This window comes from Melanaphis sacchari, unplaced genomic scaffold, assembly GCF_002803265.2.
Source record: "Melanaphis sacchari strain LSU unplaced genomic scaffold, SCAv2.0 Contig178_pilon_pilon, whole genome shotgun sequence".
Taxonomy (NCBI): domain Eukaryota; kingdom Metazoa; phylum Arthropoda; class Insecta; order Hemiptera; family Aphididae; genus Melanaphis; species Melanaphis sacchari.
Window position 1 is genome coordinate 545976 of NW_020270843.1, and position 19050 is coordinate 565025.

The 19050-nt window shown below is 29.0% G+C and overlaps 5 protein-coding genes across 6 annotated transcripts in view; 3 read left to right on the forward strand and 2 right to left on the reverse strand.

Annotated features, from left to right (window-relative positions):
• LOC112592529 (T-complex protein 1 subunit delta) overlaps positions 1-6093 on the forward strand; it is a 9904-nt gene extending 3811 nt beyond the window's left edge. The window contains exons 6-11 of one of the 2 annotated variants that reach the window (XM_025336612.1): positions 4704-4940; positions 5005-5243; positions 5311-5545; positions 5613-5726; positions 5831-5878; positions 5922-6093. In XM_025336612.1, the coding sequence (XP_025192397.1) occupies positions 4704-4940; positions 5005-5243; positions 5311-5545; positions 5613-5726; positions 5831-5851 (846 nt within the window). In that variant the 3' untranslated portion in view covers positions 5852-5878; positions 5922-6093. The remainder of the gene's footprint in view (positions 1-4703; positions 4941-5004; positions 5244-5310; positions 5546-5612; positions 5727-5830; positions 5879-5921) is intronic. The other variant, XM_025336611.1, reaches the window with a different exon arrangement.
• LOC112592528 (lysosome membrane protein 2-like) lies at positions 2115-3977 on the forward strand. Its single transcript, XM_025336610.1, has one exon. It carries the CDS (start codon positions 2289-2291, stop codon positions 3921-3923), a length of 1635 nt encoding a protein of 544 aa, XP_025192395.1. The 5' UTR covers positions 2115-2288; the 3' UTR covers positions 3924-3977.
• Positions 6094-7948: 1855 nt separating the features above from the next.
• Positions 7949-10136, reverse strand: LOC112592531. The gene is made up of 2 exons (XM_025336616.1): positions 9870-10136; positions 7949-9291 (listed from the first exon to the last, which is right to left on the reverse strand). Exons 1-2 carry the CDS (start codon positions 9906-9908, stop codon positions 8266-8268), a joined length of 1065 nt encoding a protein of 354 aa, XP_025192401.1. The 5' UTR covers positions 9909-10136; the 3' UTR covers positions 7949-8265.
• Positions 10137-11736: 1600 nt separating this feature from the next.
• On the reverse strand, positions 11737-13385 carry LOC112592539 (rRNA-processing protein FCF1 homolog). Its single transcript, XM_025336627.1, has 7 exons — positions 13236-13385; positions 12653-12735; positions 12522-12590; positions 12306-12454; positions 12073-12233; positions 11894-11988; positions 11737-11837 (listed from the first exon to the last, which is right to left on the reverse strand). The coding sequence occupies exons 1-7, from the start codon at positions 13236-13238 to the stop codon at positions 11789-11791; spliced, it is 609 nt and encodes a 202-aa protein (XP_025192412.1). The 5' UTR covers positions 13239-13385; the 3' UTR covers positions 11737-11788.
• Positions 13386-18355: 4970 nt separating this feature from the next.
• LOC112592532 overlaps positions 18356-19050 on the forward strand; it is a 14728-nt gene continuing 14033 nt past the window's right edge. Inside the window, exon 1 of the mRNA XM_025336617.1 lies at positions 18356-18891. Within this exon, the coding sequence (XP_025192402.1) occupies positions 18823-18891 (69 nt within the window). The 5' untranslated portion in view covers positions 18356-18822. The remainder of the gene's footprint in view (positions 18892-19050) is intronic.

A 19050-nucleotide genomic window follows, 5' to 3' on the forward strand; every position in this document is an offset into this window, starting at 1 on the left:
CTGAAGTGTATTGATTGTTAAAAAATAATATTATTTAATTGACTATGATGAATTGAACTTAGGACACCTGTACGACATCTTTAAAGATGATTGAGTATAACATTCTATCTGAAGTCTAAAACAATTAAAAAAGATCTACAATTAGTATTTATTTATTTTTAAAATATCTTTAATGATGACATACAAGCCTTAGGACACCTAATTACGACACTTGTCGAATGATTTGTGCTTTTTATCTGAATATTAAAAAGTTAAATATTTAGTTATTTAATGTCTAAAAGAAGCTAATGAATATTTAAGGTTTAATAATGATATCTGTGACATATGATGACATTAAGCTAGATAGGGACATATGAAAATTATGATTCTAATTTAAATTTAATCTGATGTTACTAAAATTATCTATTTTAATCAATTACTATGTGATGATATATAAGCCTTAGGACACCTAATTACGATTTATATCGTATGATTTGAAACTTTCTCTGAAGTGTATTGATTGTTAAAAAATAATATTATTTAAATGACTATGATGAATTGAACTTAGGACACCTGTACGACATTTTTACAGATGATTGAGTATAATATTTTTTCTGAAATTTTAAAACAATTTAAAAAAGATGTATGATTAAGTACTGTTAACAAAATATCATTAATGACGTTATACAAACCTTAGGACACTTAACTAACAACTCTTGTCGAATGATTTGTTCTTATAAATCTAAGTTATTAGTATTTAAATATTATATTGTTTCTTGTTGATAATACTTTTTAAATTTTGCTTGTATTGAAAAAATATGTATAGTAAAACTAGAAATTTCTTCTGTAAAAATTTTTTCTATTCTTATATTTTTATTAAATAAAAGTATAAACAATTTTATCTTTCTATGTTTATTTAAATTATTCCTTTATGATTTTTATGTTTGTTGTCATTATTATAATATTAATTATTTTATTTTAAAATGTAATATTATAATGTATTTTTTTAAATTATGATCTTTACACATGTAAATTAGTTCATCATTACATAATTTTGAAATAACAATTATTTCCAAAATTAAATACTCTTAATTATTATTATTTTTTGTTTGGTATTATAAATTATGTATAATTTTTCAAGTGTTGTTATACCGGTATGTGTTATCTATGTCTTTTTAATGATAAGAAGTATCTTGAGTAAATTTTGTTCAATGTATTTTCATATAATTTTAATATTGAAGTGATTTTGACCTATCATCAAATTTAATGGCAAGGATATTTTCTAGGGTGCATCAATATTATTTTTATTATTAAATTTAGTAACATTAAATACACTCAATAATTATATTAAAGTAGAATAAAAGTAAAATAGATTTTTTTTGAACATTACATTTTCCATGTTTTGCATTAGTTATATAGATACAACAAATACTGAACGTTCTCTTAATAAAGACTACTGAAAATTTGATAGATTAATTATTAACAATGTAGTATTAAATATAAATATAAATTGTGATTTGATAAATTTGTAAATTTATTTTATCGTAAATTATTCATAGTTTTATGCACATGATGGATTTATGCCAGATAGAGATATATGAAATGTATGATTACTACTTATAACAAAAGTAATATTAGTCTAATGTTACTTTAACTGATTAATTATAAAAAATAAAAGTATTATATTATGTTACATCACATTTTTTTTAAGAGTGCTTTTATAGTTTTATTTTTAAATTATTTTTGAAGTTTTTAACGTGCATAATAACGTTATACAAATGTATTCCTAATTAAATGTTTATATAGGTTATGTTTATTAATTATCCATTTAAATATATTCCCTCAATCATTATTTAAGTTATTGATTTAATACGTGTTTAACAGAAACACTTCGTAAGGTGTGAATATTGACTAAAGACGTACAATATATTGTTATATGCTTGATACCCTTTGATCTTTAATAAGATTTCAATTTCAATCTTTTGTTCTAACTATTATTCAACATTGTTTTTATTATGAGCTATTCCGAACCGAACCATTTGTCATTGAGCTGTAAATGTTTATCAAGTCCAATGTCTATTTATCTATCTAGCACGTAGGAAATAAAAAAAATATTAGTGATAATTTACATCAGTATATATTTATTATTTATTGAAATATGACTGCGCTAGTATTGTTGTAAAGAAACAACGTTTCATAAATATATTATTTTAATAGTAAAAATGAATTAATACAGTGTTGTGTTTTATGTGAATAACCTTTCGAATAGTAAATTATACATCGTAGAAAATTATTTAATTTCGATCAAAATGCTGCAAGGAACGTGTGATAAATCTAACGATGTGAAAATGAATTCCGCGAGTGGTTGGTCAGCTGTAAAATTACTAGAAAAGCTGAAATTTTGCAATAGTGGTATCATAAAAATCGGGACTCTGGAACGCGAGCGTTCGTCGACCAAGAAACATGAGCTTTGCGAAACCGGTCACAATTCCATACCTTCCGGGTTTCTGTTGCTGGTTGTGTTGATTGCCTTAAGTGGAATATTTACGATAATAATGTGGTTTACGGAGTTTTACATGTTTCAAATCTTACAGTTCGTGACCATAACGCAGGGTAGTGCTTCATACAACATGTGGCTAAACCCGTCCGTCAAGCCGTACGTGTCGATTTATCCATTTAACTATACCAACATCAACCAGGTATTGAAATACGGCGATACACCCATAGTCCAAGAACTGGGTCCGTTCGTATACAGGGAAACGGTTGAACGGATTAACGTAGAGTTCAACGCCAACGGTACTGTCACGTACCAGGAGCGGAGGAGTAACGAGTTCGTACCCGAAATGTCTCAGGGCGACCCGGAACGTTTAACCATAACTGTACCGAACTTGCCGCTAATCAGCGCTATATCGAAGAGCGCCGACACGTTTTACCTCACACAAAAGTTTATGTCGCTGTTTTTGGACGGGTTTAAGGTAAAGCCGTTCCTACACCTAAAGATTAACGACTATTTTTGGGGTTACGAGGACAGTTTATACACTCTGGCTCAAGGTCTAGCGTCGACGGTGCACAGAGATGCTCGGCTGTCAAGATTCGGAATAATTACCGGACGGCGCGGCATGTCGCCCGACCGCATCACGATCCACAGTGGTGTCGGAAATCTAAACAAGCTTGGCGTCATTACTCGCTACAACGGGCTGGATACACTGAACGTGTGGAAGACGGACGAGTGCAACAGGTTGGATGGAAGTGACGGGTCTCAGTTTCCGCCGACCACGTTGAGTCGCAAGTCGAAACTGTTTGTTTTCCACATGGATCTGTGCCGTCGGTTCCCACTCGTTTACAAGGAAGACATCGAAACGGTTCCCGGGGTGACGGCATTCCGTTTTCAAGCACCCAGAAACGTGTTCGATACACCCAACACAAATCCAGATAACGACTGTTATTATACTTCAGAAACGTTTCCGCCATCGGGAGTATTCAATTCATCTCCGTGCAATGGCGCCCCAGTAATAATGTCGTTTCCGCATTTCTATTTAGGCGACCCTGAGCTAAGAAGAGACATTCATGGACTGTCCCCTGATCCTGAACTGCATGAGACCTTTTTAGATGTTCATTCTAAGTTGGGAGTATCCCTGGGAGGCCGATCCAGGTTTCAAGTGAATATCATGTTAAAGAAAGCTGATGGAATATCGCATTTCAAAAATTTCAAACAGGGAATTATACTGCCAGTAGCATGGATAGAAGTAAAAGTCGACAAACTACCTGATGACATAAAGAGAACTTTACAACAGACTTCTATTAGTATTAATCTCGGTGAAATATTATTGAAATGGACATCATTATTGACACTTACATTATCTATGGTTTTTTTGGTCAGGAAAATCATATTAAAAGATTGTTTTATGTGTAATGAGAAACAAGTTTTACCTATGAATAAATAATTGATCTGTACTAAATAAAATGTGTATTATCTATTATAATTTGTATGTTATTTATTTTTGAATGTGAATGTGTTAATCATTAACATTTTACATAATTGTGTTATTTATTATATACATACATAGTTAATTATATAATGCTTCAAAATATGATAAGACTTTGATCTTCTTATATTATAATACTGTAAAAATTTTTATTTTATGTCTTTGTATTTTTTTAAGTATACGATAAATTTGTTATTTTGTAAATTGTTAATTTTTATTATTATAGATTAAATTGATAATACATCATTTATCATCTAATAATTATTAACAGCGGTTTTAATATACAATGAAAAAGTAATTATTGAATTATTTTCAATCAATAATAATTACAAAGATAGTGAATTTTTAAATTCTGATATCAATGATGTTTGTTTTAACTTATGTAATATATTTATCTTAAATTCCTGATTATATGAAGTGGTAATCAAATTGTTACGTTCTGTTTAATTCTGAGAAACTAATAAAAATGTATTTCTGTATAGAAATGATGTTAACTTGATAGTAGTTGATAACTTATTTTAATCGGAGTACTGACTAAATCTTGTCAGAAGATCGTAGTTTATCTTAGTTGGGGGTTTTCTGTTAAAATTTACTTATTTAAATTATAGAGTTGTTATTGAGTCTTTAATTCTAATCTATGTTCTTGCACATAATTATTAAAATTATTTTACGTCATGAGTTTATACATAATTTGTTTATCATAGAATGCTTTAATAACTAACTTTGTTTTTATTTTAGATGGATTATAATGTAGTGGTATCTGATTATACTGCTATGGACCGTGTATTGCGTGAAGAACGCGCTTATATTTTGAACATTGTTAAACAAATCAAAAAAGCTGGTTGTAATGTTTTATTGATTCAAAAGTCAATATTGCGTGATGCATTATCTGAATTGGCTATACATTTCTTAGACAAAATAAAATGTATGGTTATTAATAATATAGAGCGAGAAGATATTGATTATGTTTGCAAGGTATGTTTTTGAAATGTAAAAATAAATCTTAACATAGAAATAACTTGATAAAATTATATTCCAGACATTGAATTGTAGACCAATTGCAAGTCTTGATCACTTTGTTGCCGAAAACCTAGTATCAGCAGACTTGGTGGAAGATGTCATGACTGGTAATAGCCATTTTGTACAAATCACTGGCATCAACAACCCGGGTAGGACAGTTAGTATTATAGTACGAGGTTCTAATAAATTAGTCTTGGAAGAAGCTGAACGTTCAATTCATGATGCATTGTGTGTTATCAGATGTTTAGTGAAACATAGGTGAGTTGTTGAAAAGTGAATTATCAATGGTATACTTTTTATATCAATAAAATCCCAACCATTTTAGAGCATTGTTAGCTGGCGGTGGAGCACCTGAAATCGAAATCAGCTTAAAATTAGCTGAACTTGCAAGATTGGTTACTGGAGTCGATGCATACTGTTACAGAGCTTTTGCACAAGCTTTAGAAGTCATACCTTTAACATTAGCTGAAAATGCTGGTCTTAATCCCATCACTACAGTTACTGAGTTACGTAATAGACACTCCCAAGGTGAAGTTACTGCCGGTATTAATGTGCGAAAGGTAATTGTTGGAATTTTTTAATGTGTGCATAGTATGCTAAAACTAATTATTCAATTGTATTTTGCAGGGAGCAATAACTAATATTCTGGAAGAAAATGTTGTACAACCACTATTGGTATCAATTAGTGCTATAACTTTGGCTTCCGAAACCGTACGCAGCATTTTGAAAATCGACGATATTGTAAGTAATGTTTTTTATTCTAAAATAGTAGAATATAACTCAACAAACAATTTTAGTTAAATTTTCAACATCAGTTATTTACTTAATAATTTTATTTATTTTAGGTCAACACTAGAGGATATTAGAAATGTTAACATATAAAAATGTCTCTGGTAAGTAAAAATATAGACAATAAATTATTATTTTTATTTATAGAATAATTTCATGTTTTCAGATCCAAAAGAAAGACTGCACATATAATATAACTAACATCCTAATACTCTAATTGGATCAAAAGTAAAACTTTAAGCATAAACTTAATAATAAAATAAATTTGCTTTTACTGCAAATAATTTTTTTGTTGGAAATTTTTTTTTACTTGATAATAACAATACACATACAAATTACTATTTGTCTAAATATTTTTTATTTATTTCCTTCTTGTGTAGCACCTGTTTATATTATTATAATTAAATGTATATTTTATGAATTTATTGACAAATAAGTATTAATTTTTTTTAACTTCAACAAATATTATTTATATAAAAAAAAAAAAAAAAAAATAGAAAACATAGTAAAATTATCATTTGTAATAACTAACATTACTCAACAATTAATATAAAATAGATTTCATTATTATTTTTTTAATGCAATGTGTAAACACTTATTTGTATGTACTAATTTTATATTAATGCTTTATAAAAATTTTTAAATAAATAACATTTTTATAAATTATTTATTATACAATCAAAACAATAATTTATTATTATATTATATTCTATGTTAATACAAGTGGTGAGCATTACATCAAAAAATTAATTTCAAACTGTAATAAAGTTAAATAAAAAAAATGCAAATCAAAATTATATACCCAGGGAACAATAGTTATATTTAGTTTTAAATGCCATTTTTGTTTTTGTTTTAGTTACTACTTAAACAACCATAATAGAATAACTTATGACAAGCAAATACCTTTTTCAATTTATTAGAAAATGTCTATTGTTGAATAATAATTAAAGGCAATGTCACCAATCCTATGGTTAACTTGTGTCTAATGTTATAAGTTATTTAAGTGGGTGAGTTAAGATACCTCAGGTTCAAAGTCGGTAAAACTTTTTAACCAGACTTCAAATTACCATATCTCAATAGACTTAAAAATTTGCTCATAAATAAATTTTATAAAACAACCATCCAGGACCGTATCAGCCACATTTAGGTACTATGCCTAGGGTCTACAAAAACGTTAACACAAGTAAAATATTATGTATATAAGAAAATTATTATGATATAAAAAAGTTAAGATTTGATTTATATGTCAAAAATACTTTTGTTTTAAAAAGCTTAACAGTGAAATTCAACACTTCCTCTCTCAAAGAGAATGCTTCTTAAATCATCTGAGTCTAGGGCCTACATAATATTAATCCGGGCCTGCAACCATCCAAAGTGTCTTGCTAAATGTTACATCACGAATCATGAATAATATGAAATACAACAGATAATGAAACCAGCTTGGATAAATAAAAATCATCGACTCTAATGACTAACAACTTTTGAATGGCCCAACAATATGAACATGGTAAAGTTATGGATATCTGATATAAGAGAAGAGGACCAGGTTAGCCACAATGTAATGAGATGTACCAGAGCTGTTAAATCCATGACACTTTCACACCTAATGCTTAGGTATACATTATAAAACTATTTTTAAATTACAATTGACTAAAATAAACATATTAACTAGAAATACAGAAAGTAAAATTAGGATAAATTAGTGATAAAATGAACATCTGGTGGTTTGGGGGTGAGTAATAGATATACTACTGAATAAAATTTTGTCTTAGGAATTCGAGATGACATCAGCGCCATTAAAAAAGGATGAAGAGAAAAATGTGCTTTTTTTATTGGGATTTATTTATAATTATGGAATACAATCAAATAGTGAAATATTTTATAAGATATACTTCCAAGGTGCAACTTGATAATTTCCATTGACTGAATTTATCCTTTATCTTGATTTATAAAATAAATAGCAATATAACAAAGCAAACGCTAATACACAATTTTTTGTACAGGAAAAATATATTTTCATAAGACTAAAATAAAATTAAACGACAGGTAAGTATTAAGTTTTTTAAATAAAATAATGATAAATTCTATTCACATATCCCATTTATTTTGGTTTTAAGCAATTAAATAAATTGTACAGTCTTAAATTAATTTCTGTTTAAAATGTAAGGCTCCAATCTAGATGCAAGATAAATAGTTTATTAATTTATTTATAATTTATAATTATTATAAAATATAGTTTTATTCAGATCAGTCTTAATTAGATAAGATCTAAAGAAACTAAATTGCTCAGCAAAAAAACAATAGGTACAGTCAAATCAAAATTTAATTTGCACATCCTCATATGGAAAGACTGGTTCCACTATGGTAGTGTCTTGTAGAATGTGCAGAACGTTGGATCGTGGCATGTCCTCTTGCTGGACAGAGTATAGTGATCATTGATTCTCAAATTCAACATTTGTTCTATTAAAATGTTCCATAAGCATCTTTCTTTTTATCTCTCAACTCCGATATAAAGAGATTTTAATTTTGTTAGTGAATCAATTGAATCTGTTAATTTTGTTAATGAATCAAACGATGATCCACTAATCCCAACCATGACTTCAAATGACGTTCCAGATCTTCCAGATACTGATAATTTTTCTAGGTCTTTGAAAGTACTGGTAATAACGTATAAATGTTCATAAGTTAAGCATTCAGCACATAATGTCAAATCAACTAATGGCCATTGTGTTTTAAATAGTGGTAATATTATTTCTGGTTCATGGTCATAATGCATAGAATCCGCCAGGAATAAGCTAAACTTTTTCAGCTTCATATTAAGGCTCACGATTGATTCCATCAACTCAGGTGTCACATCTACATCAATAAGCTCAAGGCTTTCAAGGTGAGATGAACAAAATTTAAGTATATTGGTTAAATCTTCAATAATAAACTTACTGCTCCACATAGACTTCAGACAAAGCTTACGAAGTTGTTCCGGTATTATTCCCAGTAATTTATTTTTATCGATATTGTGTGTTTGAAGATTATCTAACACTAGTTCTTCAAGTGATTGAAGTCTGTTTACTTTATAAAGTTCTTTTTTAGAACTGTACTGAAGATTATGAATTTTCAATACTTTCAATTGTTGAGTTACATTTAATAACGCAGGTAATATGTCGTCATTAAATTCTACTGTGTCAAAAAATTCTAGGTAAATGACTTTGGCGGCTAACAATGGCCATACAGTGTACACCCAATTCCAATGATTTTTATTTATTGAACTTGCTGCATCATCTTCTTCTACATCTTGAATTTTTACTCCAAGACCACATATCCTAAACGCAAAAAAAGGGAGCAAGCTTTTGGTGTATATTTTGAGCACATCATGAATTTTGTCATTATTCATGTCTTTTAGACATATAACTTCATTTTTTAAAAACCTTGGCTGAATAGACGCATCATACCACGACCAACAAACACTTGATGCAACTTTTTTGTCTTTAAATTCTAAAAATTCAAATATGTGAGATATCATCTGTTGACAAAAACATTTCAAATTAAAATGTATAAAGAACAAATAAGAGTTAAACATGATCAGTATTTATAAACAGAATTATTGGAAGTGCTTTAAAATATTATAAGAGCTAAGTTGAGCTAAGTAAGGTAATGTATAATTCACATTAATACTTTTACCTAGTCAAATTATTAAATAACGTTCATTACATATTTCAGTGGCCATCCTAGTAAAGTTTAAGAAGTTGTAGGTAGAGTTGTGTATTTACTCAATATAGTAATTTATATTAATAAAAAAAGAAAAATTCAATAGGTGTCCAAAGTAAATGCATAATGTATCACATTATATGAATATCGACATGAATTCTTAGCTACAGCTACTAATAACTAATAGAATTTAAAAATAATCAATTCACATAAACGTATTATTATATATGAGAAAAAGCAAAATTAATAGGTAATAGCTAAATGGTAATTTAAACATTTAATGTCAAACAGGCATTCTCAAATCTCAATGATTTATTGACATTATACTATGATGTACAATATATAGGATATAAGATCTGTATTCTTTACATTAATAATCAAATTCATACTCACTTCAACAGGTAATTTGTCAAACGTTTTTTCGTTATCCATTGTGAAATTAAAGTTAGCACTCTTGACCACTTGGGTACAACTACAATGTACAATAATAATTATTTATTACCAAAAATAAACATAAGTGCTCTGTGTTTGTAAATAATTTTAAATTTTATAACAGAGTGGATGGACATAAAATATTAGTTTGTAGTTTGTACAGTTGGTATTTGATAGTATTTACTTTACATTAAACAGCGGTGACGAAATTATGGAATACCGGTTGGAGGTGGACTATGGAGGCAAAGAATTACATTGCCATGTGATATTACACATCTATTCTTTACGGTATGAATTATTCTTATCATATTATTACATTCTTATCGTGGAAGAAACAAAGAAATTGAGGGAACAACAGAACGAAAATTCATTTTTATCAATTATCAAATAACAAGTACACAACTATAATGTGATATTATTCATTTATTCGGTTATTCGGGTTATTCCTGAATTTGTTTATTTTCAAACTTAATTATTGTATACTTGGTAAAAATTACTAATGACTAATGAGATAGACCATCTTGGTAATTTTCTTCAAATATTAATTATTTTTTTTAAGCACGACCAATAAACTTAAAAATTTAATACAAAGTTTTTAAGTGTATCAAATCCTAAAACTATAAAAATATAACATTTATTATTTTTTTTTTTATAGACTAGCCTAAAATAATTTAATATTGTTTTATTGAAATTTCAAATATTTAGAATATTTTTAAGGTATAGCATGTCTATAATTATATAATTGCATAGCGAGTTCCCAGGTTTTTTTAATAATAGTATTTACAATATTTCTATTCTTTTTAAGCATTTTTCTGTTTACTATTTTTGTTTAATTTTGCACATTCGATTTTCTAAACACCAATTTGATCATCAAAAATTACTTGATCAATATAAGTGTGAATTTACTAAAAAATAAAAATTATATTATAGTAAGATTTATCAAATTGAAAAATATTTTTAAATAAAAAGTAAACATTACAGCCTTATTATTTTTGAGATACATTAAGTACAAATATTTTGTAATTAAAAATAGAATAGAGCTTCAAGATAAATTTAATTCTTTTGATTTTTAAGATAGTTTCTATACCATTTTTGAAAAAGTGACTAAAAATATATATAAATAATAATTATCACATAATATTCTTTAAATTAATATTTTGATTATAAATGTAGGTAAATGTTAAGAAGAAATATTATTACTAGTTATTATAGAATTAATGAGTAGTTGTAACAAAAAACTTTGTGGATTGAAGTTTAAATTACTTTTTCAAATAATTTGTTTTTTAAATAGCATTAAATATTTGTTCCAAATAGAATTTTAATGAATATTAATCACAACAGTGATGTAGTATTAGTTTTACACGTATTTTGTGTGAATATCAAAAAATATTAAAAGTTATTCTTTTTTAATTTTAATTAATTATGCTATACATTATTAAAATTAAGTTCTAACCAATAAAATGCTATTCATTTATTATGTAAATCTTATCTCATCATAAATTATCAACTGTTGAAACTAATTTTAAAATGTGACGAGTTCTCAACAACCTATATTATTTTATAAAACTAGACCAATATCAAATTAATCTTTTATATTAAAATATTCTAACTATCACAACATTATAAGTTAATATAAATTAATTAATTTTATTCGTTATTTATTAATATTATACTTAGAAAGTAACTTCAAAATGGTAATAACCTAAAGACCTAATTTAACATGATAATCATATTCAATTAATAGTTATATTACTAGTCAGTATATTTTATTTTGTATTGTATACAAAAATATAAATATTAATTTTGTTAAAATTAAAAAACTAAAGTCATTAAAATATTATAAATATTTATTAAATGATTGATAAATGTTTTATTACATATTATTTTTTAGGAGCGCCATAAGCATCAGGCATTCTTTCAATGGTATATCTGAAAAATATTAAAATAATTAGAGAAAATACAAATAAAAATCACAGTAAACTTACCTTCTTTGGGCAATGTACATAATCGGCACACCAGGAATTTTTCTAATACGCCTCTTTAAATCCCTATCACATGTAGCTACTATATAACATTTATGCTAAAAACAAAAATGCATTTTATTAACTATAAACTAATATTTAATATTTTTATTTTTATAAATAGATTCATATTAATCATCTACCTGGGTTACTCGTTGGACTAAACAATCATCAGCATATGTGCCTGGATGCATACATTGTATTCTTTGGAATCGTGGGTCTTTAACAATTTTTAATGCTATTTTATACTTTTGTCCTAACTTTTCCAACTCACCAACAATACAATCTGTTACATATGGTATACCTAGAAAACGAGAAATGTTTTTAAACTATCATAGAAACATTAAAACATTAAAATGAAATATGGCTTGCTTACATTTAGCATATAGACAATCCATCATGTTTTGAACCACATCCATTTTATATTTTATAGAAAAACTGATAAAATTTGTATCTACTAAGATGTGATATGGAGGTCCTAACTGTGTGTTAAACTGGAAAAACAAGGCTGAACTTGTTTGAGCTCTGAAAATGAATTAATAGTAATACAATGAATAAATTGTATCATAATTTTTTAAGTTTCAATAATTACACTTGACGAACGGTGACGGTTTTATTTTCATTTAATTTTTTCTTTATAATAGTTCGTTTTTCTTCTTTTCTAGAAAAGAAACATTATTATAAAATGAATAATAGGTTTTTTAAGATCATACAACTATATACATTCTCGTGTCTGTTGGTTTGATTGTCTTCTTCATAACAGCAAATTGTTTGTTAAGAATTTTTTTACTTTTTTTGGTTTTAGTCTGAAAGCAATACATGTAATTTTAATAATGACTAAAATTTAGGCATGCAATTTGTTGTATTGGTTAATTTATTAGTTAATTAGAGGCAGGAGTTTTATTACAGAGCAAATAATATATTAATTTTAAAGTAAACAGACATTTTATCACAAACAAATACATACAATTTCTTATATTTTTACTATGAAATTAATATAGATTAACATTTTTAAACTTCTGCAACCTCTTGAATAACTTTTGCTTAAGTGTTTACTTTTGGACACCATTATCTACAGTCGATAATCATGAGCAAGGAACAATCCATTAAAAAACTCTATTTTTTCCAGAAGGAAAATTAGATAATTAAAAATAGTAAATATATTGTAATTATTGAACATTGAAATATATTATGGTGAAATATAATCAACAATTAAGTGCGAAATAATAATATTTGTAACATTTTGGGTCTAAGTATATATATATACATATAATATTGTTAAATACAATTAAAATTAAGTACTTACCATTATGAAAACTGTAAAAAAACTAGAGTCACGTCAAACACAAAACACAAATAAGTAGTAGTAAATAGTCAAATATTTAATATGATATCAATAATATTGTAGTTTAGAGTTGTGCACTGGCATTAAACAATTGTAAAAAAAAGTAGCTAATGATTTTGCTTGTTATCATTATCAAATTATCTATAAACCTTGGTACTCACGTGTGTTTTATCAATTGCGGTTTGAAACATAAACAGATAAGCAGATTGGCCAACGTAACAATTGTGTTTTAGTACTAAAAAGAAAAGTTTAGTCATATCAAGACTCATTATAACTTATAAGCTACATGTCTGCAATCTACATAGTGCATAGGGTGATTAATTTATCTCTATATTATTGTCTAATGTCTATTACCCAATTAGGCTAATAAATATTAGTCAATTTGTAACTTTTGTAACTAATAAATTTTAAATTCTCGTTGATGTTTAATTAAAGTTTATACTTTCTAATTCTTAGACACCTGTTGGCTGTTACCTGTCACCTAATAAAAACTAAATAATGAAATAAATATGTATCCACTAAGATAGGGGTCGGCAACCCGCGGCCCGCAAAGCAATTTTTAATGGCCCGCACAAAGGTGGTTAATTTTTATGTTTTACTTTTGTTCAATAACATTTTTCATATAATTTTCAATATTATATAATTCTTTTTCCTTTATAAATAAAATATAATCTAACCGTTTCATAATAGCAATACAATTATAAGTATTATATCTTAATATGTAATTTTTTTTTTTTAATGTGGCCCTTGATGAACAATTGAAAAAAAAATGGCCTGTGTGGTTAAAAAGGTTTCCGACCCCTGCACTAAGATCTATTTTGATATAATAATTGAAGCAATCAAGCTTACATATAATTTTAAAATAGATATTATCCAGGTAAGTAGACAGGCCCACATACCATTTTTGGTTCTAGTAGTTTTTTAAAAGTTCGGGCACTTTATTTATTTCTTCAAATGACAACTAGATATTAACGTATCGTGTATGAAACGAAGTTTTATGATTCATTATTTATTAATTATTGTCTACTAAAGTCTTAAGATATATTATGATTGATAGTATTAATACAATGATACCTATTGACTATTTGGCTATTTATATAGGTATCTAAGAAAATATGAAGTAATGGTCTTTTTTATATTTTTATGAATTAAATACAATTATATCTAACTAAAAAATATACTTATTAACATATTGATACAAATTCCACTATTATGAGTATATAAATAACTTATGAAAAAAATACTTAAATAAGTACCTTTAGGCTCTGTACATTTATTTATTTTAGATAAACATTTATTTTTATTTTTAATGTAAGCTTCTTATTTATAAAGAAATTTTATAATAATTTAACTTGATTAAAATTTATTATACTTAAATAGTATATTCTACTATAATAATTAATTATATTGCAAATAAATCTTTTTATTAGCTTTTATTTAGATACCTACAGCTTACTTATGTTTTTGAGTAATATAATTTATTTTATTTATCACATTTAGTTGAAGTTAAAATAATCACTATACAAGTTTTATTTATTTGATTTATGACGATCCATTAACTATTTTAATCAAATCATTTAAATCTATAGAGTTATCTATAAGTACAAATTTTAAATGTATAGGTAATATTAAATATTAATGTATACTTATATGTATATAGTACAATACGCCAGTGTACTGTATAGTGTATTATCATTTTAAAATAATAGCCAGTGTAGGTTACTTTGTACGAGCATAATACGTATAATATATGATAATTAATTATCGATAGAATCATTAGAATCATTGATAAAATTATGGAATGATTGTTAATTTTATAAATGAATTAGTTCTAGTTTAAATTAATTTTCTAAGGTTCAAGTAATCCAAAATAAAATCTTAAATAAAAGTATTCAACAACAAAAATCTATTACATTATTAGACATATATTTCAATGTTTGTCTAGACATTTATTTTTATTTTTATTTAATAAAAACATATTATTACTCTAATATTTAAAATGAAAATGTAAATTTATGTTTTTAATTAATAAATTGGTGTATAATATTTTAAAATTGAGAAATAAAATAAATTTATATAATATATAATATTTATTATTATAAACTAAAAACAATTTGAATATATATATATTTAATATGCTAAGATATATCGATATATTTATATATCGATATATAGATAAATTTAAATACATATTTTATTAATTACATTTCTCTAAAATTTCAAGTCCAACGTTATAATCACTCATTAGTTATTTGACTATACAGACGTACCAATGTAGTAGGGTTTGGGTGCTTAATCCACTAAGTGATCAATAATTATTAATTACTTATGTCGAAGGACTTACCTATAGCTTAAAAAAAAAATTATTAATTATTATTATTTACATTAGGTTTATATAATATATATTAATTGATAATAATTAATCATGATTTTTAAATAAATTAAGTTTTTGATGTTAGGACAGTAAACATTTTTAAATACTCTGCAAACGCCAAACTCAGATCGTGTTACTAAAATGGGTTAATACGAATTATATAAAATGATTTAATATTTATATGTATAGTATAAAATAATATATATTTTGTTAATAACAATTTGTTATGCATGTTAACGAGGTTATATGTAGACTATAGAGACATTTTTGAGTATTCAAATCAAGGTCAAAAAAAAATATATACTTTTACCCAATAGGCTTTCAACTACAGTAAAAAAAACAACATCATAAACTACATGTAAAAATGGTTAACCACCGTCCACCACGTATTACGTTTGTCCTGAACTCTAACTCGTCTAAACCAATGCGTCTTGTAAATAAATACTTCACATCTATACCGGTTTAACAGAAAAATTTCGAGTAGTAAAGCAGTGTATACACTAACATATATGTTACACAGACAAGTGTAACGTATTCATGTATTGTATTCCGATATAAAAATATGAAAACATAAAGTAGACAGCGACTTCCTGTGTTAAAGAACAAAGACTAAAGTTATGTTTTATACTTTTATATGTGTTGACTGCAGAGGGATTTTGAGTATACACTTGTACAGTTATAACACTACGTGTCTAACTATTTTATGTGATTTTGATATTATTGTTTCTTGAGCACAGGCTATTTGTATAGCCGCACCATACGAGTATAGCTATAGCCGTACATAACAGTTCTTACCGCGAGTATGTTGGGATGGCGTCTCAACAGGTACAAACTGAACACGGCCCACGGGCGTCGTCTAAATATTCATATTCTTATAATTTGAAACTGACCTAGTAGGTATATAAAATATAATACACAATCAACGTTATGAATTCTACGGACGTACATTTTTATCAATTTTATCACATAGTATAATATGTCGTTTTGATCATTATAGTACCTATTATTACATCGTCGATGTAACCAATTATACACGTATACGCTGCAGGGGCAATGCCTAATCATTTTCGAAAAAATAAAATATAAATAACATAATATGTTTGCAGAACAGTGAATAAATATTTTAAACAAAGGCAATAATATTATTTGGAGTCGTCATATTCGATCGTATGCAGCATACACACATAAATTTTAGTTTTTGGAGTAAAATATGTTTAAGGGGACAGGATTTAATCGGTTTCAGAGGTAGGGGACCCTCGTGACCTCCCCTCCCCACACTTAAAGCACTGCCCGTACGAATTATACGATTTTGTGATGACGCGTACAATATAGATAGAACATAACATTATTATAATATGATACATTAAAAATATCTTAACGCAGACGTCTCACATCGTACTGCATACGTACTTAGTACATGGTATGTAAAAACGCGGTATAATAATAATGTTATGTTATAATCTATATGTGCGCGCGTCGGTCTGTAGCGACGCCTGGTATAATATATTGTGTCAGGGGGCAGGCCCACGCGCCCTTTCACGGCGATCCTTTTTGTACGCACGCGTATTCTCGCGCATTCATTCACTAAACAACAACAACAACAACAACGCCACCGCTGCCCGCCAGTCATAAAATGTGTGGGGGAGGGGGGACGCTAGGTGAGGTGCCGGCGACCACTGTGTAGCACTAACTGCTGTTCGTCGTTCGGCGCTCGCTATAATCGCTGTTAAAATATATACTTCAACGTTCGTGGGACGACGATGGTGCGGCGGTGCGCGTACCGGTAGTGCTACAGACCAAGATAAGATATTGTCAATGAGTATCGTCGTTGACCGACAAGGACGCGATTAAGGCGTTATTTCTTATATACATTATATTTTACTTGTTGTGCTAATATGTGTAATAACTTATAATAATAACAAATAAACAAATTAAAAAAAATATATGACAAAAAAATTGTAGCCACAGATTTTCGTGGGCCCTAGGCACAGTGCCTATAGTGCCTAATGGCTAATACGGCCCTGGCGTCTCCCGTCCAATCACCATACTTAAATTCTCCCGTAAATCGGTGGATCGACGAGCATTATAGTTTTGAACTGCGCGCGCTAACTAACCCCCCGAACGTCAAGACGTCGATGTGCGCGTGGCATCAGTGTTTCAGAAATCTCAAAAAATTCGTTCTGTACAGAGAATTTAATTTTCTGAAAAACGAAGACGTTCACACGTTGAACGGGTCCAGCTACAGATCGTCTGGATATCAGTCCCCGGGGCCGGAGCGCGGGCACGGTCAGCTGGCTCGGCCGGCGCACGCGCGCACACTGCACGCAGTCGTCGCGTAAACACGCGCGTTCGTACGGTGGCGGTGACGAGGCCGTGACCGACGAACGGTGCGGCGGGGGAGGCTGGTGGTGATGACGGTTTCGGGTCGGGGGAGCCGGGCGTAGTAAAATGTATACAACAACGGGATTTACTACAAAGTGTATATTCCGTACATACTACTACTATTATTATTATTATTATTATCATCAACATCGTGCGCGCGCGCGCGCGTGTGTATGCGTGTGTGTGTTATTATGCGGAAGGTGTACACGGGGCGTGCGCGAGTAGTCCTTTGTGCGCGACTTGATGGTGGGCGGGCGGGTAGGACGGTTGAACTAAGGTGGCGGGCGGGTGTTCTCGGCTTGCTCACGGCGCACGATCTGCCGCCGCCGCCGCTTGGTTTTTCACACATCTTCCCGGCGCGGACGACGGGACACAGTACGAGCACAGCGTTTGAACCGTGCACCGCACGAGATTGCATTGCGCCGAGTCGTCTCTACCGTTGCTGCATTTGGTGTTTCGTTTCTAATCGTAAGAAGACGGTGGTGATCGTACTATTATAACACAGCACTATCACGTTAAAAATTAACAATACTGTTGTCGTCACGCGTTTCTCCTGCTCCGTACCCGTTCCTGTGACTACCGGTGTCTCGGTGCAGTTCTCGCCTCGATAACAACACCGATATCCGTGTCGGTCGTCGGCGGTCGCGATATCGCATTGCTATGATTGCCGTCGTCGTAACGATCTCGTCGCCGGCGGACGGCTAAACATCCGCGGCACAGCACGACGTTGTCGCAAACCGGAAGTGGCGGGCGCGCGCGACCCGTGAGGGGTTGGTCGACGACGGGTGGTGAATGATGCTCAAATTTGTCACGCACAAACTGAAGACTCACAGCCTCGAAGATCACCGAAGATCCTTCAAGGTAAATAATATTTCAGCAGCATCGGTCGTCCCCACGTTTACGACACATCAGTAGCAACGACCGTAATAATTGTAGTATTACAGTTGTAGTAATAGTAGTAGTAGTAGTAGTTGTAGTAGTAGTAGTAGTAGTAGTAGTAGTAGTAGTAGTAGTAGTAGT